We start from the raw sequence: 16,228 nt of genomic DNA, 5'->3' as shown, positions 1-16,228 counted from the left end.
GTGAGAACAAAAGGGCGCGATTTGGAGGCGCCCGCGCTTCCGCCTGAGGGGAAGGACTCCCTCCTGATCGCGCGTCCCCGGAGGGGAACAAGCAAGGGCCTGAGGCGTGAGCGCTGCAGTGCATGCCGGGACTGCCCTGTGTAAGTCAAGCCCAAAGCGCGGGACGGATGAAAGTACGGGTCCCGAGAGGTGATTCGCACCCTGGGAGTTAAGCGAAGCGTGGTGGTTTCTGAGGTACCGACCCCTGCCGTACTCTGGGCTTCTATTTAAGCTGTCTTTTCCCTAGTACAAACTCCTGCCCTGTGCAGGGGCCACAGCTCGTCCTGTATCAGCCAGGGGTCCACACCTACGACGGAGCGGGAGGCAACTTTCTGGGGATCGCGAAGGTGGGTCCTGCTGACCGCCTCTTACCAGCTCCGTCTGTAAAACGGGGTCATAATAGTGCCTACGTTAAAGAGTGTGAGGATTAAATGAGAGCTATCTGTACAGAATATTTAGCAAAGAACCTGGTGTTCAGGGATCGGTCGTGAACTGTAACTGCCATGGCAGCTATAGGACCGACTTCTTGGTTTTGTTCTGTGTCTCACGCACAGGCCTCCCTTCCTTGGCGTCACATTTCTTAAGATTAAAGATTCGAGAGGTCTTGCCCCAAGCTGTCTACTAATTCGCATTTAATAGGTGCTGGTGCTTCAGGTATTGATGAGAATCTTTTTGGGAAATAGCTATGTCCAAAAAGTTTATTAAATACAGTTTTGATGTGCAATATCATTGTGATACAGCTTTCACTTTGATGGTTTTCTCTTTAATAGGATTACAAAAATATAAAAGGCCCTCGACATTGCAAATAGACTAGAAAGAAGTGAAAACAAATCTAAAGATGAAGGCTTTTCAGACCATTTGCAGGCAGCTCAGAAGTTCAAAGCGGTTTTCAGTGGAACCGGCTGCCCTTGTGTATTTCTCCACTTCCTGTTATTCGTGTGGCCGGAACAAAAAAATGAACCCATATGAAGAAGTGGACCAAGAAAAATACTCTCATTTAGTACAGTCTGTCTTGTCGTTCAGGGGCCTTGCCCGCACCCCAGAATCACTGTTCGATGAAGATGCTTTACTGTATGGACCTGTGAGTAAGCAAAAACCCCCAAAGCAAGAAGACGAAGCAAGAGTTCCACAAAATTGGTTTCCTATCTTCAATCCAGAGAGAAATGTTAAACCAGAGACAAGCGATCCCTCAATTCCTTTGAAAATCCCTTTGCAAAGGAATGTGGTACCAAGCGTGACCCGAATCCTTCAGGAGACCATGACAAAACAACAGATTTTCTATCTGGAGAGGTGGAAACAGCGAATGATTCTGGAACTGGGAGAAAATGGCTTTAAAGAATATACTTCAAGTAATTCAATTGTAGTTCTGTATAGTCACTGTTTTCTAGAATATAGAGCACTGGTGTCAAAAGAATGAGGGTTTTTTTTAAAACTTACTAGTGAAGAATTACTTTCAAATAATAGTAATTAGCATGAAATAGCACTTTTTGTGTGTTAACTCACTTAACCCTCATGACAGTCCTATGAAGCACAGATACTATTATCCCCATGTTACAGATGAAAGAAGCACAGAGATCAAGTAATTTGATTAAATGATACATAACATTAATTTATTTTATCAGCTACAAACTTAATATTAGAATTGCTTGTTTTCCTTGATTATGGAAAAAAGTCAATCACCTGAAAACAGAATTCTGGTTTTTTGCTATGAATTCTGTTCGGAATTTAGTGAATACCCATTGCTCTACTTATCAGTGTAAACTGGTAAATTTAAAAACCCCGGCAACAAAACACATGATCTATATTTAGATCTTGGTAAATTGAGATGATCAAATGTTCTTGAGAAGGATCTAAGAATAAATTTTAGCCTTCAACTTCTAATTTACTAACTTAGACAAGTGAGAACAGATTCTATTAAAAAAAAAAAAAAGACCATTGATACAGGTGAATTAGCTGGTCCCATCAGGATTATATAGGTGTCTTTAGTTAAATCTATCTTTCCATAGCCCATGCTTCCCAGAGAGCAGTATATGTACCCCTAGTGGTACATAAGTATTTTTATTTTAAGACCAGTGTACTTATTTTCAAGCACCTTTTAAAAAATTGCATTTGTGTATGTAAGTGTGTAACATATTAAACATGTCAAATGTTTTTTAAAAAATAGTATATGTAGGTGGTACTGGATATGGCAAAAATGGTCAAGGTTAGGACTTAGCTCCTCATAACGTTCCTCAGCTGTGTGGGCCAAAGACAACATGCAGGGGCTAACTGCCTTCTTAGGATAGTTAATTAGCAACGACCACCAAAATATACTTTCTTTTTTTTTTTTAATTTTTTTTTTTTGAGACAGAGTCTCACTATGTTGCCCAGGCTAGAGTGCCCTGGCATTGGCCTAGCTCACAGTAACCTCAAACTCATGGGCTCAAGCGATCCTCCTGCCTCAGCCTCCTGAATAGCTGGGACTACAGGCACGAGCCACCATGCCTGGCTAATTTTTTCTATTTTTAGTTGCCCAGCTAATTTTTTTTTTTTCTCTATTTTTAGTAGAGCCAGGGTCTTGCTCTTGCTCAGGCTGGTCTTGAACCTCTGAGCTCAAGGGATCCTCCTGCGTCGGCCTCCCGGAGTGCTAGGATTATAGGCACTGTGCCCAGCCCTTTATTCTCTACTTTCTAAGCAAGCAGCATAAAAATCTTTTAATGGCATCATAAGCTTTTATTCTTGCCACTAGAATTTAGAATTGATAGTTTCCTCATAAATTGTTTTGATTTTCCTTAAATCCGGAATGTCACAGGTGAAATTACTGAAAAGAAATGTAAAGGCAGAAATCTGCTGGGACATGTGGGACCCTAGGGTCTGTAGCTTTTGGCACAAAGTAAGGAAGTATGCCCAGGGCCCTCTAGATAGACAGAGGAATTTCTGTTTGGAATGTGAATGAGCCCTAACAGCCCAGGCCCTGAGGAAAACTATGGTTGTTTTTTCAGAGTCAACTTTGTTGATCTAGATTAGTGCTGTGCCTCGTCTCTCAGTTAACTCAGTTAACCTTAAGTAATGAGCAGAATCACTTTAAATAAATAAAGGGAAATATACAGATTAGTGTCATGGCCAAAAAAAGTGAAAAAAACATATAACTCACTAAATTGGTTAATATGTCTGAAGAGGTAGGCTGAAAAATATTGGATCGATAAATTCCTTTTTTCCTGCTCTTGTCAAAGGCCAGATGTGCCCAGAGCTGGCATTCTTCCAAACACTGAGCAATTTCCCAAGCATCAGTTCACCTTTTGAAGATTGGCAAGAATGAGAAAATCTGATTTACTCTGATCTATATTTGTGTTGATCATAGTGGACAAGGCTGGGTTTACTTTTTAGTTTTTTTGCTATACTGATTTTTTTTTGGAGACAGGGTCTCCCTCTGTCACCCAGGGTCGAGTGCAGTGGCTTTATTATAGCTCACTGCAACCTTTTATTTTTAACTAAAATAAAATTACACTATGGGAAAAACATATGTTTACTTTCTGATGACATTTCTGATGTAAAGTTAGCAGTGGGAAATGAATTGTCTGTATATATGTCACAGTTGATAAAGCAACTCTTTTGCTTCCTGTTTTTAACATGTTTGTCTTTTGCATCATTAAGCTACTCTATAGATGAATGTTACACTTCTTCCCCCTAGGGTTTAATTCTATCAGTCTTAAATTTCTTGTTGGTCTTTTATGTGTTAATGATTCCAACTGAACCAAGTAAATTTAGAATAGAATAACTTAGTTCCTAAGTTGAATTTCTTTTTCTTTCTTTTTGAGACAGAGTCTCGCTCTGTTTCCCTGGCTAGAGAGTGCCCTGGCATCAGCCTAGCTCACAGCAACCTCAAACTCCTGGGCTTAAACAATCCTTCTGCCTCAGCCTCCCAAGTGGCTGGGACTACAGGCATTTGCTACCATGCCCAGCTCATTTTTTCTATACATATTTTTAATTGTCCAGATAATTTCTTTCTATTTTTGGTAGAGATGGGGTCTCACTCTTGCTCAGGCTGTTCTTAAACTCCTGAGCTCAAGCAATCCTCTCGCTTCGGCCTCCCAGAGTGCTAGGATTATAGGCGTGAGCCACTGCACCTGGCCCTAAGTTGAATTTCATTTAACTCTTCAAGTAATTGCCCAGAAGGGATTCCGTTTTTTGCCAATGAGATCATTGACCTTTCAAAATCTTTGTAAAAAATACTTGACATAGGTAATATGGTTTAATATTACCTCATTAAATGCATTGTTTTCCTCCTTTTCTGTGGGTCTGTCTCCAAGCACATGTATTTCCTCCTCTGAGTCTGTGTGTTTCTAAATGATAGTCTCTGAGTTTGCCTCTTTGCTCTAATGTGTGGTGGACTGGAAAGAACACAGATTCTGGTGCCAGGCTACCTGTCCAGCTTTTTGCTTTTAGGCCAATTAACAGCACCGCATAGACCACATTGCCTCATTCATTAAAATAAGGGTAATAATCCTTATCTTGCTAGATTGATGTGTTTGAAAATTAAATAATGTTTTGAAAGCACCAAGGGCAATGGTTAGCATAACAATGCCCACTCTTCCTTTCCTTCTCTTACCAAGAAACAAGTATATTTTTTGCATTTGTTGAATCTGTTTGTATTCCCTTTTCTTAAAAATGTATAAGGAAAACAATTCTGGGCACAGCAACCATCTCGGGCTGTTCTAACACTTAAAAAAAAGTGCAGAAGAATATCGTATTTTCCTCTCCCTCCAAATCCCACAATATCTAATTCATTGTTTTTAATTTGTATGTGCCTTGACTTTCATTCCTTGCTTGTCACTAATCCTATTAGTAAAAGGATTCTCCCACCTGTATTCATATTAAGTTGTGGTAAAAAAAGAGCCATAAACAGAGGCACAGTTCCCTACGTTTCTATTGATTTTTTTTTTTATCACAACCAGTTAACTTATTAAATTGGATACTTAAATACATAGCACCATAAACTAGGTGTGATCTTAACAGCTGCTAGATCTGTAACATGTACTTGTAGCTTTGCCCTAATTCTACTAGAAATACTTCCTTTTAAAGCATCTTATTGTCTAAACTACTCTAATACTTTTAGTTTTCAAAATGCATGCTTAGGTTTCACAAGACGCTAAAATTTGGTTTCTTAGGGGTTGTCACTTAATAACTTGTGTAATTTAAATTTTTTGTTTATTACCATATAATTTTTATAATTATATATTTTTATATATTATTATATATTTATATAATTTTACCTAATTTTTAATTTTATCATTCAGAGGTTTTTTTGATATGTTTTTTAGTACTAGCTTTGTTTGGTTCCCCCCCCCCCCTTCTTTTCCCCTCTTTTCTTTTCAGACATGTTTTTACAAGGGAAGCGGTTCCATGGAGCCTTGGAAAGCATGCTTTCACCCCAGGGAAACTTAAAAGAGAGAGATGAAAATCTCAAATCTGGTTATGTCGAAAGCGTCCAGCATATTCTGAAAGATATCAGTGGAGTTCAAGCTCTTGAAAGTGCCGTTCAACATGAAACCTTGAAGTATACAGGTCTGCTGGACTGTGTGGCTGAGTATCAGTAAGTATGAATTGTTTCCATCACAGTATGGAGGTGAATTAGTGCAGGTTGGGCCAGATGCCTGTCAAAATGTACATTTTCCTCTGAACTCCTGTTTCAAGGAATGCCTATAGATAACTGCTGCCTCTGCGTCTTTCAAGTCAAAACCTATGTGACAGGTAAAACAATTGGGTATGGGGCAGGAGGTGAGGACAGATACAGGGGGAAGAGCCACACAATCCTTGTCAACCAATATTCCAAAATCAAATTGTTTGGTGGAGAAAAGGTATACTTTTCAATATCCCTAGCATGGCCTGTTTTCCAGCCTGTGCTTCCTCCCTTCCTCCCAAGCAAGATATCAGCCATATGATCCATAATTTCTGCTTTTTCTTTCCTGTTTTCCTAAAGATTGTATCATGAACTGTTGGTTTTGAAAATCACCTCTTTTCCTGGCTTCCAGGCAATGGTTGACATGGGTAGGAACTCTGAACTCACTAAAGCTTCCTGCAGTTTTTTTTTTTTTCTTTCTTTTATTTTTTCATTTCAGTTTGAGCATCCTGGGAGTTGAAGCGTTTTAAATTGCTGCTGTGGCTGGGCGCGGTGGCTGACGCCTGTAATCCTAGCACTTGGGAGGCTAAGAACTCCTTTGAGCTCAGGAGTTCAATACCAGCCTGACCAAGAGCGAGACCCTGTCTCTACTAAAAAAATAGAAAGAAATTATCTGGCCAACTAAAAAAATATATAGAAAAAATTAGCCGGGCATGGTGGCACATGCCTGTAGTCCCAGCTACTCGGGAGGCTGAGGCAGTAGGATTGCTTGAGCCCAGGAGTTTGAGGTTGCTGTGAGCTAGGCTGATGCCACGGCACTCTAGCCTGGGCAAGAGAGCCAGATTCTGTCTCAAAAAATAAATAAATAAATAAATAAATTGCTGCTGTGTTACTGTTTTTCCCTGTACTCCAGATTCCAAGGGTAGCTGTAACCTGGAGTTGTCCCTATGCCAAACAAAGCACGGGAGCAACAAGAAGGGATGGGAAGAAAAATCTGTGTGTGTAAACCCTGGAGCTGTAGTTAAAATTTAAGTTAAAGAAAAATGACAATATTTATTAGTCTGGAAACTATTTTAGAACCACTTAACAGTTTTATGCCATAATAGCCTCCCATCTGAGAACAGCCCTGTGTGCCAAGAAATTTAATAGGCTATTTTGGGCTGCCCTTTAGATTATCAAGGGAGCCATGCAATCACATCTACCCAAGGCCTACAAGAAAGAAGTTCCTGACACCAAATGCTTTTCATAGGGATTATATGTCCATAGCACTGCTGTTTGTTTTTTGTTCTTTAAATCAGAGCATCAACATTGAGAATATGAACATTTTTGAAACTTACCATTTTAGAAATTTAAAAGGAATTTTTAATGGATAATGTATGCACTTTGCTAATTCAAGCAATTAAAAGTGGATCCCCCACACCCACTCTGTTTTTAACTTCTGTTTAAAAGGTTTTTGTGTTCCTGAGATATTTTATAACTGTATAATCATTTGCCCCACACCTATACTTCTTAACACAGATGCTATAACCTGCTTTTTTTCCACTTAAAAAAAAGTATTTAAACATCTTTCCTTATTTGTTTATGTAGATCTGCAACATTCTTTTCTCTTTTAATAATTTTCCATTACCCAGAATTAATAGTTAATAACACTGTTATATTTGCTTCTTTTTTAAAAAGAAATTAATACAACATTACAAATTAAGCTCAAGTTCCTTGAGTCACCTCCTCCCTCCTCTCACAATCCCCTGGCCAAAGGCATTCACTGTTGTAAATTTGGTACTGTGTCCTTTCAGTCTATTTATTACCCTCTTTAACACACACAACACTATGTATAATGCACACGCACATAGCACTTATGTATTGTTACACTCAGAGCTGTGAGAGTCACAATATATAGAAATCTCTAGACACACAGTATCATAAAGCTGTTAAGATACTGGGCTCAGGAGCCAGACTGTCTAGGATCAGATTCTGGCTTTTCATCTACACTTAGGCCAGTTACTTAGTGTCTCTGTACCTCAGTTTATTCATCCCTAAAATAAGACCGATGATAGTACCTATCTCATAGGGTGGTTGTGAATATCAAATGAGATATGCCCTGAACAGTGCTTAAAATGCATATTATCTATTCAACAAATGTTTTAAAATGTATACTATCTATTCAATAGATGTTAGCACTACTGTTTTGATCCACTCCTGTCCTGTTGACTGGTGTTTGGTGTTCCTTTGAATGAGCCATATCCATTTCCCTATTGGGAACATTGAGGTTATTTCTATTATAATGTTTCACTGTTACAAACAATGCTGCAGTGCATGTGCTTCCTTGTATACTACAGGGCTTCTCTGGGCAGATGCATTTGTTTATTGATTTTGGATGGGCGATAAATGGAATAAATTCAACTTGTTTGAAGTAGACCTGGACATGAATACTTCTTAAATCTCCCAGGCATTTCTCCCTTGCACCCGAGATATCAAGCCATTGCTCTCCCAGTACTTACCTAAAAGGGAAATTGCTGGGTCAAGGGTATGTGCATTTTAAATTATAAAAGATGTAAGCCTGCTTATTTGTGAACACCTTTAACAACACAATGTTGGTAATTTTGGTAGCATTGTATTTTCAATCTGCGTAAATGAGGAGGCTGAGCATCTTTTCATTTGCCTAAGAGCAATTTGTAAACTGTCTATTGCAATTTTGAGTTTATGCTACTAAGAATTTTAAATTATTTTTGATTGACAAATAATTATATATATTTATGGGATATAATGTTTTGATATATGTGTACATGTGAAAGGATTAAATCAAGCTAATTAACATACCTGTCACCTCACCTACTTACCACTTTTTGGTGGTGAGAGCTTTTAAAACCTACTCACTGTAACTTCTAGGCTCCAGAGATCCTGCCACCTCAACCTCCTGAGTAGCTGGGACTATAGGTGTGCACCACCATGCTCAGCTAATTAAAAAAAATTTTTTAGAGACAGGGTCTTGGTATGTTGCCCAGACTGGCCTTGACCTCCTGAGCTCAAGTGATTCTTCCACCTTGGCCTCCCAAAGTGCTGGGATTATAGGCGTGAGTCACCACGCTTGGCCTCTTTTAGTGGTTTAAAAATATACTGTCCATTATTATTAACTGTGGTCACTATGCTGTGCAATCCATCATTAAAACGTATTCCACCCGCCTAACTGAATCTTTGTACGCTTTGACTATCAACTCCCCTTCTCCCCCTGCCTGCCAAGCCTCTAGTAACTCCCATTCTACTCTCTCTGCTACTGAGTTCAGCTTTTTTAGATTCTACATATAAGTGAGATCATGAAGTTTTTGTCTTTCTGTGCTTGGCTCATTTCACTTAGCATAATGTCCTCCATGTTTACCCATGTTGTCAAAAATGACAGAATTCCATTGTTTTTATTTATTTATTTTTTGAGATGGAGTCTTGCTCTGTCACCCAGGCTAGAGTGCCGTGGCATCAGCCTAGCTCACAGCAACCTCAAACTCCTGGGCTTAAGCAATCCTCTTGCCTCAGCCTCCCGAGTAGCTGGGACTACAGGCATGTGCCACCATGCCCGGCTAATTTTTTTTTCTCTATATATTTTTAGTTGTCCAGATAATTTCTTTCTATTTTTAGTAGAGACGGAGTCTCGCTCTTGCTCAGGCTGGTCTCGAACTTCTGACCTTGAGCGATCCTCCCACCTTGGCCCCCCAGAGTACTAGGATTACAGGCGTGAGCCACCACACTCTGCCAGAATTCTTTTGTTTCTTGGATAATGTTTCTTTCTGTATTCATACCACATTTTCTTTATCCATTGATGAATATGAGAGTGCAGATAGATGTCTCTTCAACATACTGTTTGAATTTCTTTGGCTATATACCCAGAAGTGGGATTGCTGGATCAAATGGTAGTTCTATTTTTAGTTTTTTGAGCAACCTCTATAGTCTTTTCCAAAATGGCTATACTAATTTACATTCCCACCAACAGTGAACCAGTGTTCCCTTTTCTCCACATCGTCAGCAACACTTGTTATCTTTTGTCTAAAATAATAACGATTCTAACAGATATCCAGATACTACTTTGGATAGTATGAACATGTTAACAATATTAATGGCAGTGGCTAATCACAGGCACAATCATGGTACACTACAGCCTCAAACTCCTGGCCTCAAGCAGCAGTCCTCTCACCCCAGCCTCTTAAGTGGCCATGCCTGCTGCCCATTTTTCAGTTGGGTTGTATTCTTGCTATTTAGTTGTTTGAGTTCCTTATCAAATGTATGGTTTCCAAATATTTTTCTCCCGTTTCTTGGGTTGTCTCTTCATTCTTAATTGTTTCCTTTGCCATGCAGAAGCTTTTTAATTTGATGCATTTGTGTATTTTTGCTTTTGTTACCTGTGCTTTGGGGGTTCTATCTGGGAAATCACTGCCCAGACTAGTGTTGCAGAGCTTTTCCCCATTTTCTTCCAGTAGTTTTACAGTTCCAGGTCTTAGTTTAAGTCTTTAAGTTTGAGTTGATTTTTGTATGTGGTGTGAGATAAGGGTCAAATTGCATTCTTCCGCAAGTGGATATCCAGCTTTCCTTTGTTAAAAATCAATTGACTGTAAATGCACGCTCTCTATCCTGTTCCATTGGTTTATGTGTCTGTTTTTATGCCGATAACATGCTATTTGATTACAATAGCTTTATAATACACAGTCATGTGTCGAGTAACAATGTTTCGGTCAGCAGTAGATCACATAGACAACAGTGGTCCCATAAAATTATAATGGCGCTGAAAAATTCCTAACACCTAGTGATGTCACAACCATTGTAACATCATAGCATAACATATTACTCATGTGTTTATGGTTATGCTGGTATAAACAAACCTACTGCACTACCAATGGTATGAAAGTATAGCACAGACAATTATGTACATTACAGTACATAGTACTTGATAATAAATGACTGTTAACTGGTTTCTGTATTTACACTGATCCTGACCTTGTGTGGACCTAGGCTAATGTGTGTGTTTGTGTCTTAGTTTTAACAAAAAAGTTTAAAAAGTAAATAAATAATTTTCAAAATAGAAAAAAGCTTATAAAATAAAGAAAGAAAAAATGCTTTCATACAGTTGTACAATGTGTTTTAATTATTACAAGAGTAAAAAAAGTTAAAAGATTAAAAAGTTTATAAAGTAAAAGCGTTATAGTAAGCAAAGTTTAATGTATTATTAAAGAAAGAAAAATAGGTTTTTAATTTGGCGTAGCCTAAGTGTACAATGTTTATGAAGTCTACAGTAGTGTACGGTAATGTCCTAGGCCTTCACATTCACTCACCACTCACTCACTGACTCACCAGAGCAATGTCCAGTCCTGCAGGTTTCATTCACGGTAAGTGCCCTATACAGGTATACCATTTTTTATCTTTTATACTGTATTTTTACCATGCCTTTTCTATGCTTAGATATGTTTAGATATACAAATACTGACCATTGTGTTACAATTGCCTACAGTATTCAGTATAGTAACATGGCTGTACAATTTTGTAGCCTAGGAGCAATAGGCTGTACCATAGCGCTTAAGTGTGTGGTAGGCTGTACTGTCTAGGTTTGTGTAAGTGCGCTCTATGTTATTTGCACAACAGTGAAGTTGCCTAACAACCCAATTCTCAGAACATATCCTTGTTGTTAATTGATATGTGACTATACTTTGAAATCAAGGAGTGTGATGCCTCCAGCTTTGCTCTTTTTGCTTAAGATTGCTTTGGCTATTTGGGGTCTTTTGTGGTTCCATATGATTTTTAGGATTATTTTTTCTATTTCTATGAAAAATACCATTGGAATTTTGATAGAGACTGCATTGAATCTGTAGATTGCTTTGGGCAGTATGGACATGTTAACAATATTAATTCTTCCAATGCATGAACACGGGATATCTTAACATTTATTTGTATCATCTCCAATTAATGTTTTACAGCTTTCAGTCTGCTACTAAGATTTTTCTTCACATTTTTAAGTTCTACAACTATAATACATTGCTATAAACAGTGGTCTATGGCAGAAATCTTTTTTAAAGGCATTTTGATTTATTCAACTGAAAGAATCGGGAACAGCAGCCTCCTGGAGTAACTGGAGCCCTTTACTCACTCACATAGATTGTCAAACTCAGCAATATTACAAAACAATTATAAAGACAGCATTATCTATACACTTGCGCTGTTCAATAGAGTAGCCACTAATCACATATGGGTATTGAGCACTTGGATGTGGTCAGTCCAAACTCAAGTGTGCTGTAATGATATACAAACTAGATTCCAATGGCTTAGTACAAGAAAATGTAAAATATCCCATTGATAACTTGTTATATTGATTATATATTGAAATGATAATATTTTAGATATATTGGTCAAGTAAAACATTAAAATTTCACCTGTGTCATTTTTTTCTTTTCTATGTGGCTACTAGAAAATTTAAAATGACACGGCTCAAATTTTCTTTCTTTCAGACAGTGCTGCTCTAGACTGATCTTATAGATAGATATATTATATAAGTTGTACTCTGTCTAGAGCTGTAGTGACATGACAGGAGGCCATGGAGGTCCAAAGGAATTATGAGAAAGGTTAGAAACTTAAACAGCAGAAAAGTTGTTTCCCACTTCTCCCATGTGGCCTACATCTGTAGCTCTCATGGGTGTGCTTCAGAAATCATTTTCCATCATACCTTCAATGGGCTCATTACTGACCTAAATCAGTAACGATTCAGAGGAAAGAGAGCATTACACCTTTCTAATCCTGAGAAGTAAAGCCCATTTTAAACAGTGGAGAGCTGGATGTGGTGACACATGCCTGTAGTCCCAGCTACTCTGGAGGCTGCAGTGGGAGGAATGCTGGAGTCCAGGAGTTCGAGTCCAACCTGGGCAAAATAGTGAGACCCTATCTCTTTAAAAAAAACAAAAAAGTGGAGAATAGAAGCCATGGTCATTGGGTGACAAGTAGTAAACTTATGCATAAGAGGAGAGTTAACCTAATAGAGTTTTTCAGTTTGAACTATTATCTACAAAGACTTCCTTTGGTTTCTCTTTAGGGGTGAGCTGTGTGTGATTGATTGGAAGACATCAGAGAAACCAAAACCTTTTATCCGAAATACATTTGACAACCCACTGCAAGTTGTGGCATACATGGGTGCCATGAACCATGATGCCAACTACAGCTTTCAGGTCAGGACACTGAGCCTCTACTCACTTAAAGCTTTGCTCAGTGCTTGCAGCTACTTTAGTCCTTGGGGGTTTTACTCTATTTTTATCCCACTGCTTACTCTGTCCCTTGTCCATCTCCCACTTTAAAAAGCATCTTCCCCCCTATTCCTGGGCTTTTTTTTTTTTTTTTAATAGTTCTTTAATGATCACAATCCATTCTTTTATCTGTCATCTTTGTGTTCTTGTGTGTCCTAGTGCAGTCTTTCATCAACCCACCTTAATTTCGAAGTTAGAATATGTTACCATAGATTATTTTGTACTGACTGAATTTGCCCTGGAGTAAGAAGGAAATGAACCTAAACTCTGGATCTACTGTAATAATAGTAGAATTGCCCTTTGTTTCTTCCAGGTTCAGTGTGGCTTAATTGTGGTGGCCTATAAAGACGGATCCCCTGCCCACTCACATCTCATGGATGCAGAGCTTTGTTCCCAGTACTGGGCCAAGTGGCTTCTTCGACTAGAAGAATATACAGAAAAGAAAAAGAATCAGAATATTCAGAAATCAGATTAGGAAGCGGATGCTATTTGAGAACATTCAGCAGTTTGGGAAGCTATAATGCTGTTTAATCTAAAAATGTTCATAGGTGCTACCGGATCGGAGTGCTACATTAACATAAACAGAAATATTAATGTGTTGAAATGTATTACTACCAAAAATTCTGAAGATCCAGGAAAGTCTAGATTTAAAGAGCTGGACTTCAGCACATAGAATACCAACTATTCCACATCTACTGTTTACCTGAAAAGAGGGCAAGCAGGATGGGCAGTCATGCTGGTGACTCTTACACTACCTTGGTAGAACGTTTTGTGTCCTGGGCAGGATGCCCAGTCTTTGAACTGAGATTGGAAGGCAGTGAGGCTGGGTGTGCCAAGCCTTTCCCCAGGGTTCACTGGGAGGAAAGAGGACACACACCCCTAGGGTGTGTGGAAGGAGAAGACATTGGCCAACTACCACTACTGGTGCAGTTTCCTAAAACTTGTTTTATATATTGGGGTTCTCTATATATTTCAGTTGGGGGAAAAAAGCTAACATTTAACCTTTTTTAAAAATAAATATGTGATTATTCAGCCTCATGTAAATGGTGGTCTGGAAAGATGGACATATTCCAAGCCGTTGGCAGTATGCCTTGGCATACCACCAAATCACCCCCAGAACTACCCAGACCCCTGTTTGCAAATCATAATTGTAGGTGTTTTAGTAGCTATTTCTGGCGTGAGTCAAAGGATCATGTACGTGGAGAAAATTTATCGTATGTAGAATCTTTCAACTATAGGGGAACAGTAATATCCAGTTTTTTCTGTGTTTGATAGGTAATAAAAATTATTAGTTGTCATTTGGTTTGGGAAACTTAAATAAATGCACATTATAGCCTTGGGGGAGGGTTTCCTGCTTAAGGATTGAGCCTGTTAGCATTTAAATTAAAGTTGCTGCTTTAAAATAGTAGGGTGCTACGATGACTTTTTTTATTAGCCATTATTTGTGAGAAATAAAATACAAGGAATGAGTAATGAGGCTTTTAGTTTTGTTTCTTTTTATTTCAATTTGTGTGTTTTTAGGATAATTTCATAAACCTAGAAATGGTTTAGACTTTGTGGTTTGGTTTTGCTTTTGCTTTTGGGTTTTGTTTTTTTTCCCATATCATTCTGTCGCCCAGGCTGGAGTGCAGTGGTGCAGTCATAGCTCGCTGCAGCTTCAAACTCTTGGGCCCAAGTGATTCTTCTACCTTATTAGCCTACCCAGTAGCTAGGACTATAAGTGTGTGCCCCTATACTGGCTATTTTTTTCTTTTTTTTCCTGTAGAGACAGGGGTCTCACGATGTGCCCAGGGTATGGACTTTGTTTTTAAATTCAAAATGTTACCACTGACCGAGTGGCTTTGGTATGTGTTCTGTGTAAATGCATAAAAGAAGGTGTCCTCGCTAAGCTCCCAACCATGGTCACCTGGCAAAGAAAGCAAGGTTCAGGTAGGAGGCAGGAACATTAGGGAGACCTTTGTGTTAAGTCCATATACTTTTGAATATGTGGGTTTTTTTTTTTTTAGCAGCATATATTCCTGTAGTCTGTAATTTCCAAAGTCAAAAATGAAGTGAGACAGTTAAAAGTTGTACTAACAGATTTTGCCACTTTGCTCTGATAAGGCCTCACTAACCCTTAGAATTTAGGAGACTAGACCCAGCAAAATTTCATTTTAATAGAGTTGTTCTGGCCGGGCGCGGTGGCTCACGCCTGTAATCCTAGCACTCTGGGAGGCCGAGGTGGGCGGATCGATTGAGCTCAGGAGTTCGAGACCAGCCTGAGCAAGAGCGAGACCCCACCTCTACTAAAAATTGAAAGAAATTATATGGACGGCTAAAAATATATATAGAAAAAATTAGCCGGGCATGGTGGCACATGCCTGTAGTCCCAGCTACTCGGGAGGCTGAGACAGGAGGATCGCTTGAGCTCAGGAGTTTGAGGTTGCTATGAGCTAGGCTGACGCCACGGCACTCACTCTAGCCTGGGCAACAGAGTGAGACTCTGTCTCAAAAACAAACAAACAAACAAACAAACAATAGAGTTGTTCTATTGTGTTAATATAAATTCAACTCAGACCTGTCACTTTGTACTATGAGTCTCCTAAGCTAACGGTGGCCTGAAGAATCTGATCAGGAAGATGTGGTTGGTATGAGAACAATGAAGGTAAATCCCGGGCAGGTTTTCTTGAGCTGCTCAGGGGCTCACCACTTTCTCATAACAATCCTGATACTCCTCAGATTTCACCAAATAAAGAAGTGTCAATCTCCTGAGATGTAAATGTGAATGAAAAAAAGTTACTGTCATTACAGAGGCATAGGAGGCGAAAGTCAAATTTGAGCTCCTAAAATGAGTTGAAATTTTTCAAGAATAGACATGTATGTTACTAATTTTCAGATACCACGGCTTCCCCTAAGTGATATATGGCATATTAAACTCCAGTGACATGAAACTGAGGATTCACAGTAAGAAGAGATTCTAATTAAGGATAATTAAATTTTTTTAAAAGGAGGTGTCTATTGCTCTTCTGAGGAGGTTTCCTCACACAAGTGCAGAACATAGGCTTACAGTATTTAGTTTTGAGACCCTCCACTAAATTCAAAGCTAACTGCATTCTCTTTTCCTCTGCAGTTCTTTGTTTTTTAGACAGAGTCTCACTCTGTTGCCCGCGCTAGAGTGCCGTGGTGTCAGCCTAGCTCAAAGCAACCTCAAACTCCTGGGCTCAAGCAATCCTCCTGTCTCAGCCTCCTGAGTAGCTGGGACTACAGGCATGCACCACTATGCCCGGCTAATTTTTTCTATGTATATTTTTAGATGTCCAGCTAATTTCTTTCTATTTTTAGTAGA

The 16,228-nt window shown here is 38.9% G+C and overlaps 1 protein-coding gene across 3 annotated transcripts; it reads left to right on the top strand.

The window, feature by feature from the left end:
- Positions 1-39: 39 nt before the first annotated feature.
- On the top strand, positions 40-14,342 carry MGME1 (mitochondrial genome maintenance exonuclease 1). Of its 3 annotated transcripts, none has more exons than XM_069495865.1 (5): positions 40-140; positions 810-1,388; positions 5,395-5,611; positions 12,696-12,828; positions 13,217-14,342. In XM_069495865.1, the coding sequence occupies exons 2-5, from the start codon at positions 878-880 to the stop codon at positions 13,376-13,378; spliced, it is 1,023 nt and encodes a 340-aa protein (XP_069351966.1). In that variant the 5' UTR covers positions 40-140; positions 810-877; the 3' UTR covers positions 13,379-14,342. The 3 variants fall into 3 exon arrangements, with proteins under 3 accessions (XP_069351966.1, XP_069351968.1, XP_069351967.1); XM_069495867.1 differs by lacking the exon at positions 40-140 and adding an exon at positions 192-234; XM_069495866.1 differs by lacking the exon at positions 40-140 and adding an exon at positions 348-386.
- Positions 14,343-16,228: the final 1,886 nt, after the last annotated feature.

Source organism: Eulemur rufifrons, chromosome 20, assembly GCF_041146395.1.
Source record: "Eulemur rufifrons isolate Redbay chromosome 20, OSU_ERuf_1, whole genome shotgun sequence".
Lineage (NCBI taxonomy): Eukaryota > Metazoa > Chordata > Mammalia > Primates > Lemuridae > Eulemur > Eulemur rufifrons.
This window is presented reverse-complemented; position numbering and strand designations above follow the sequence as displayed.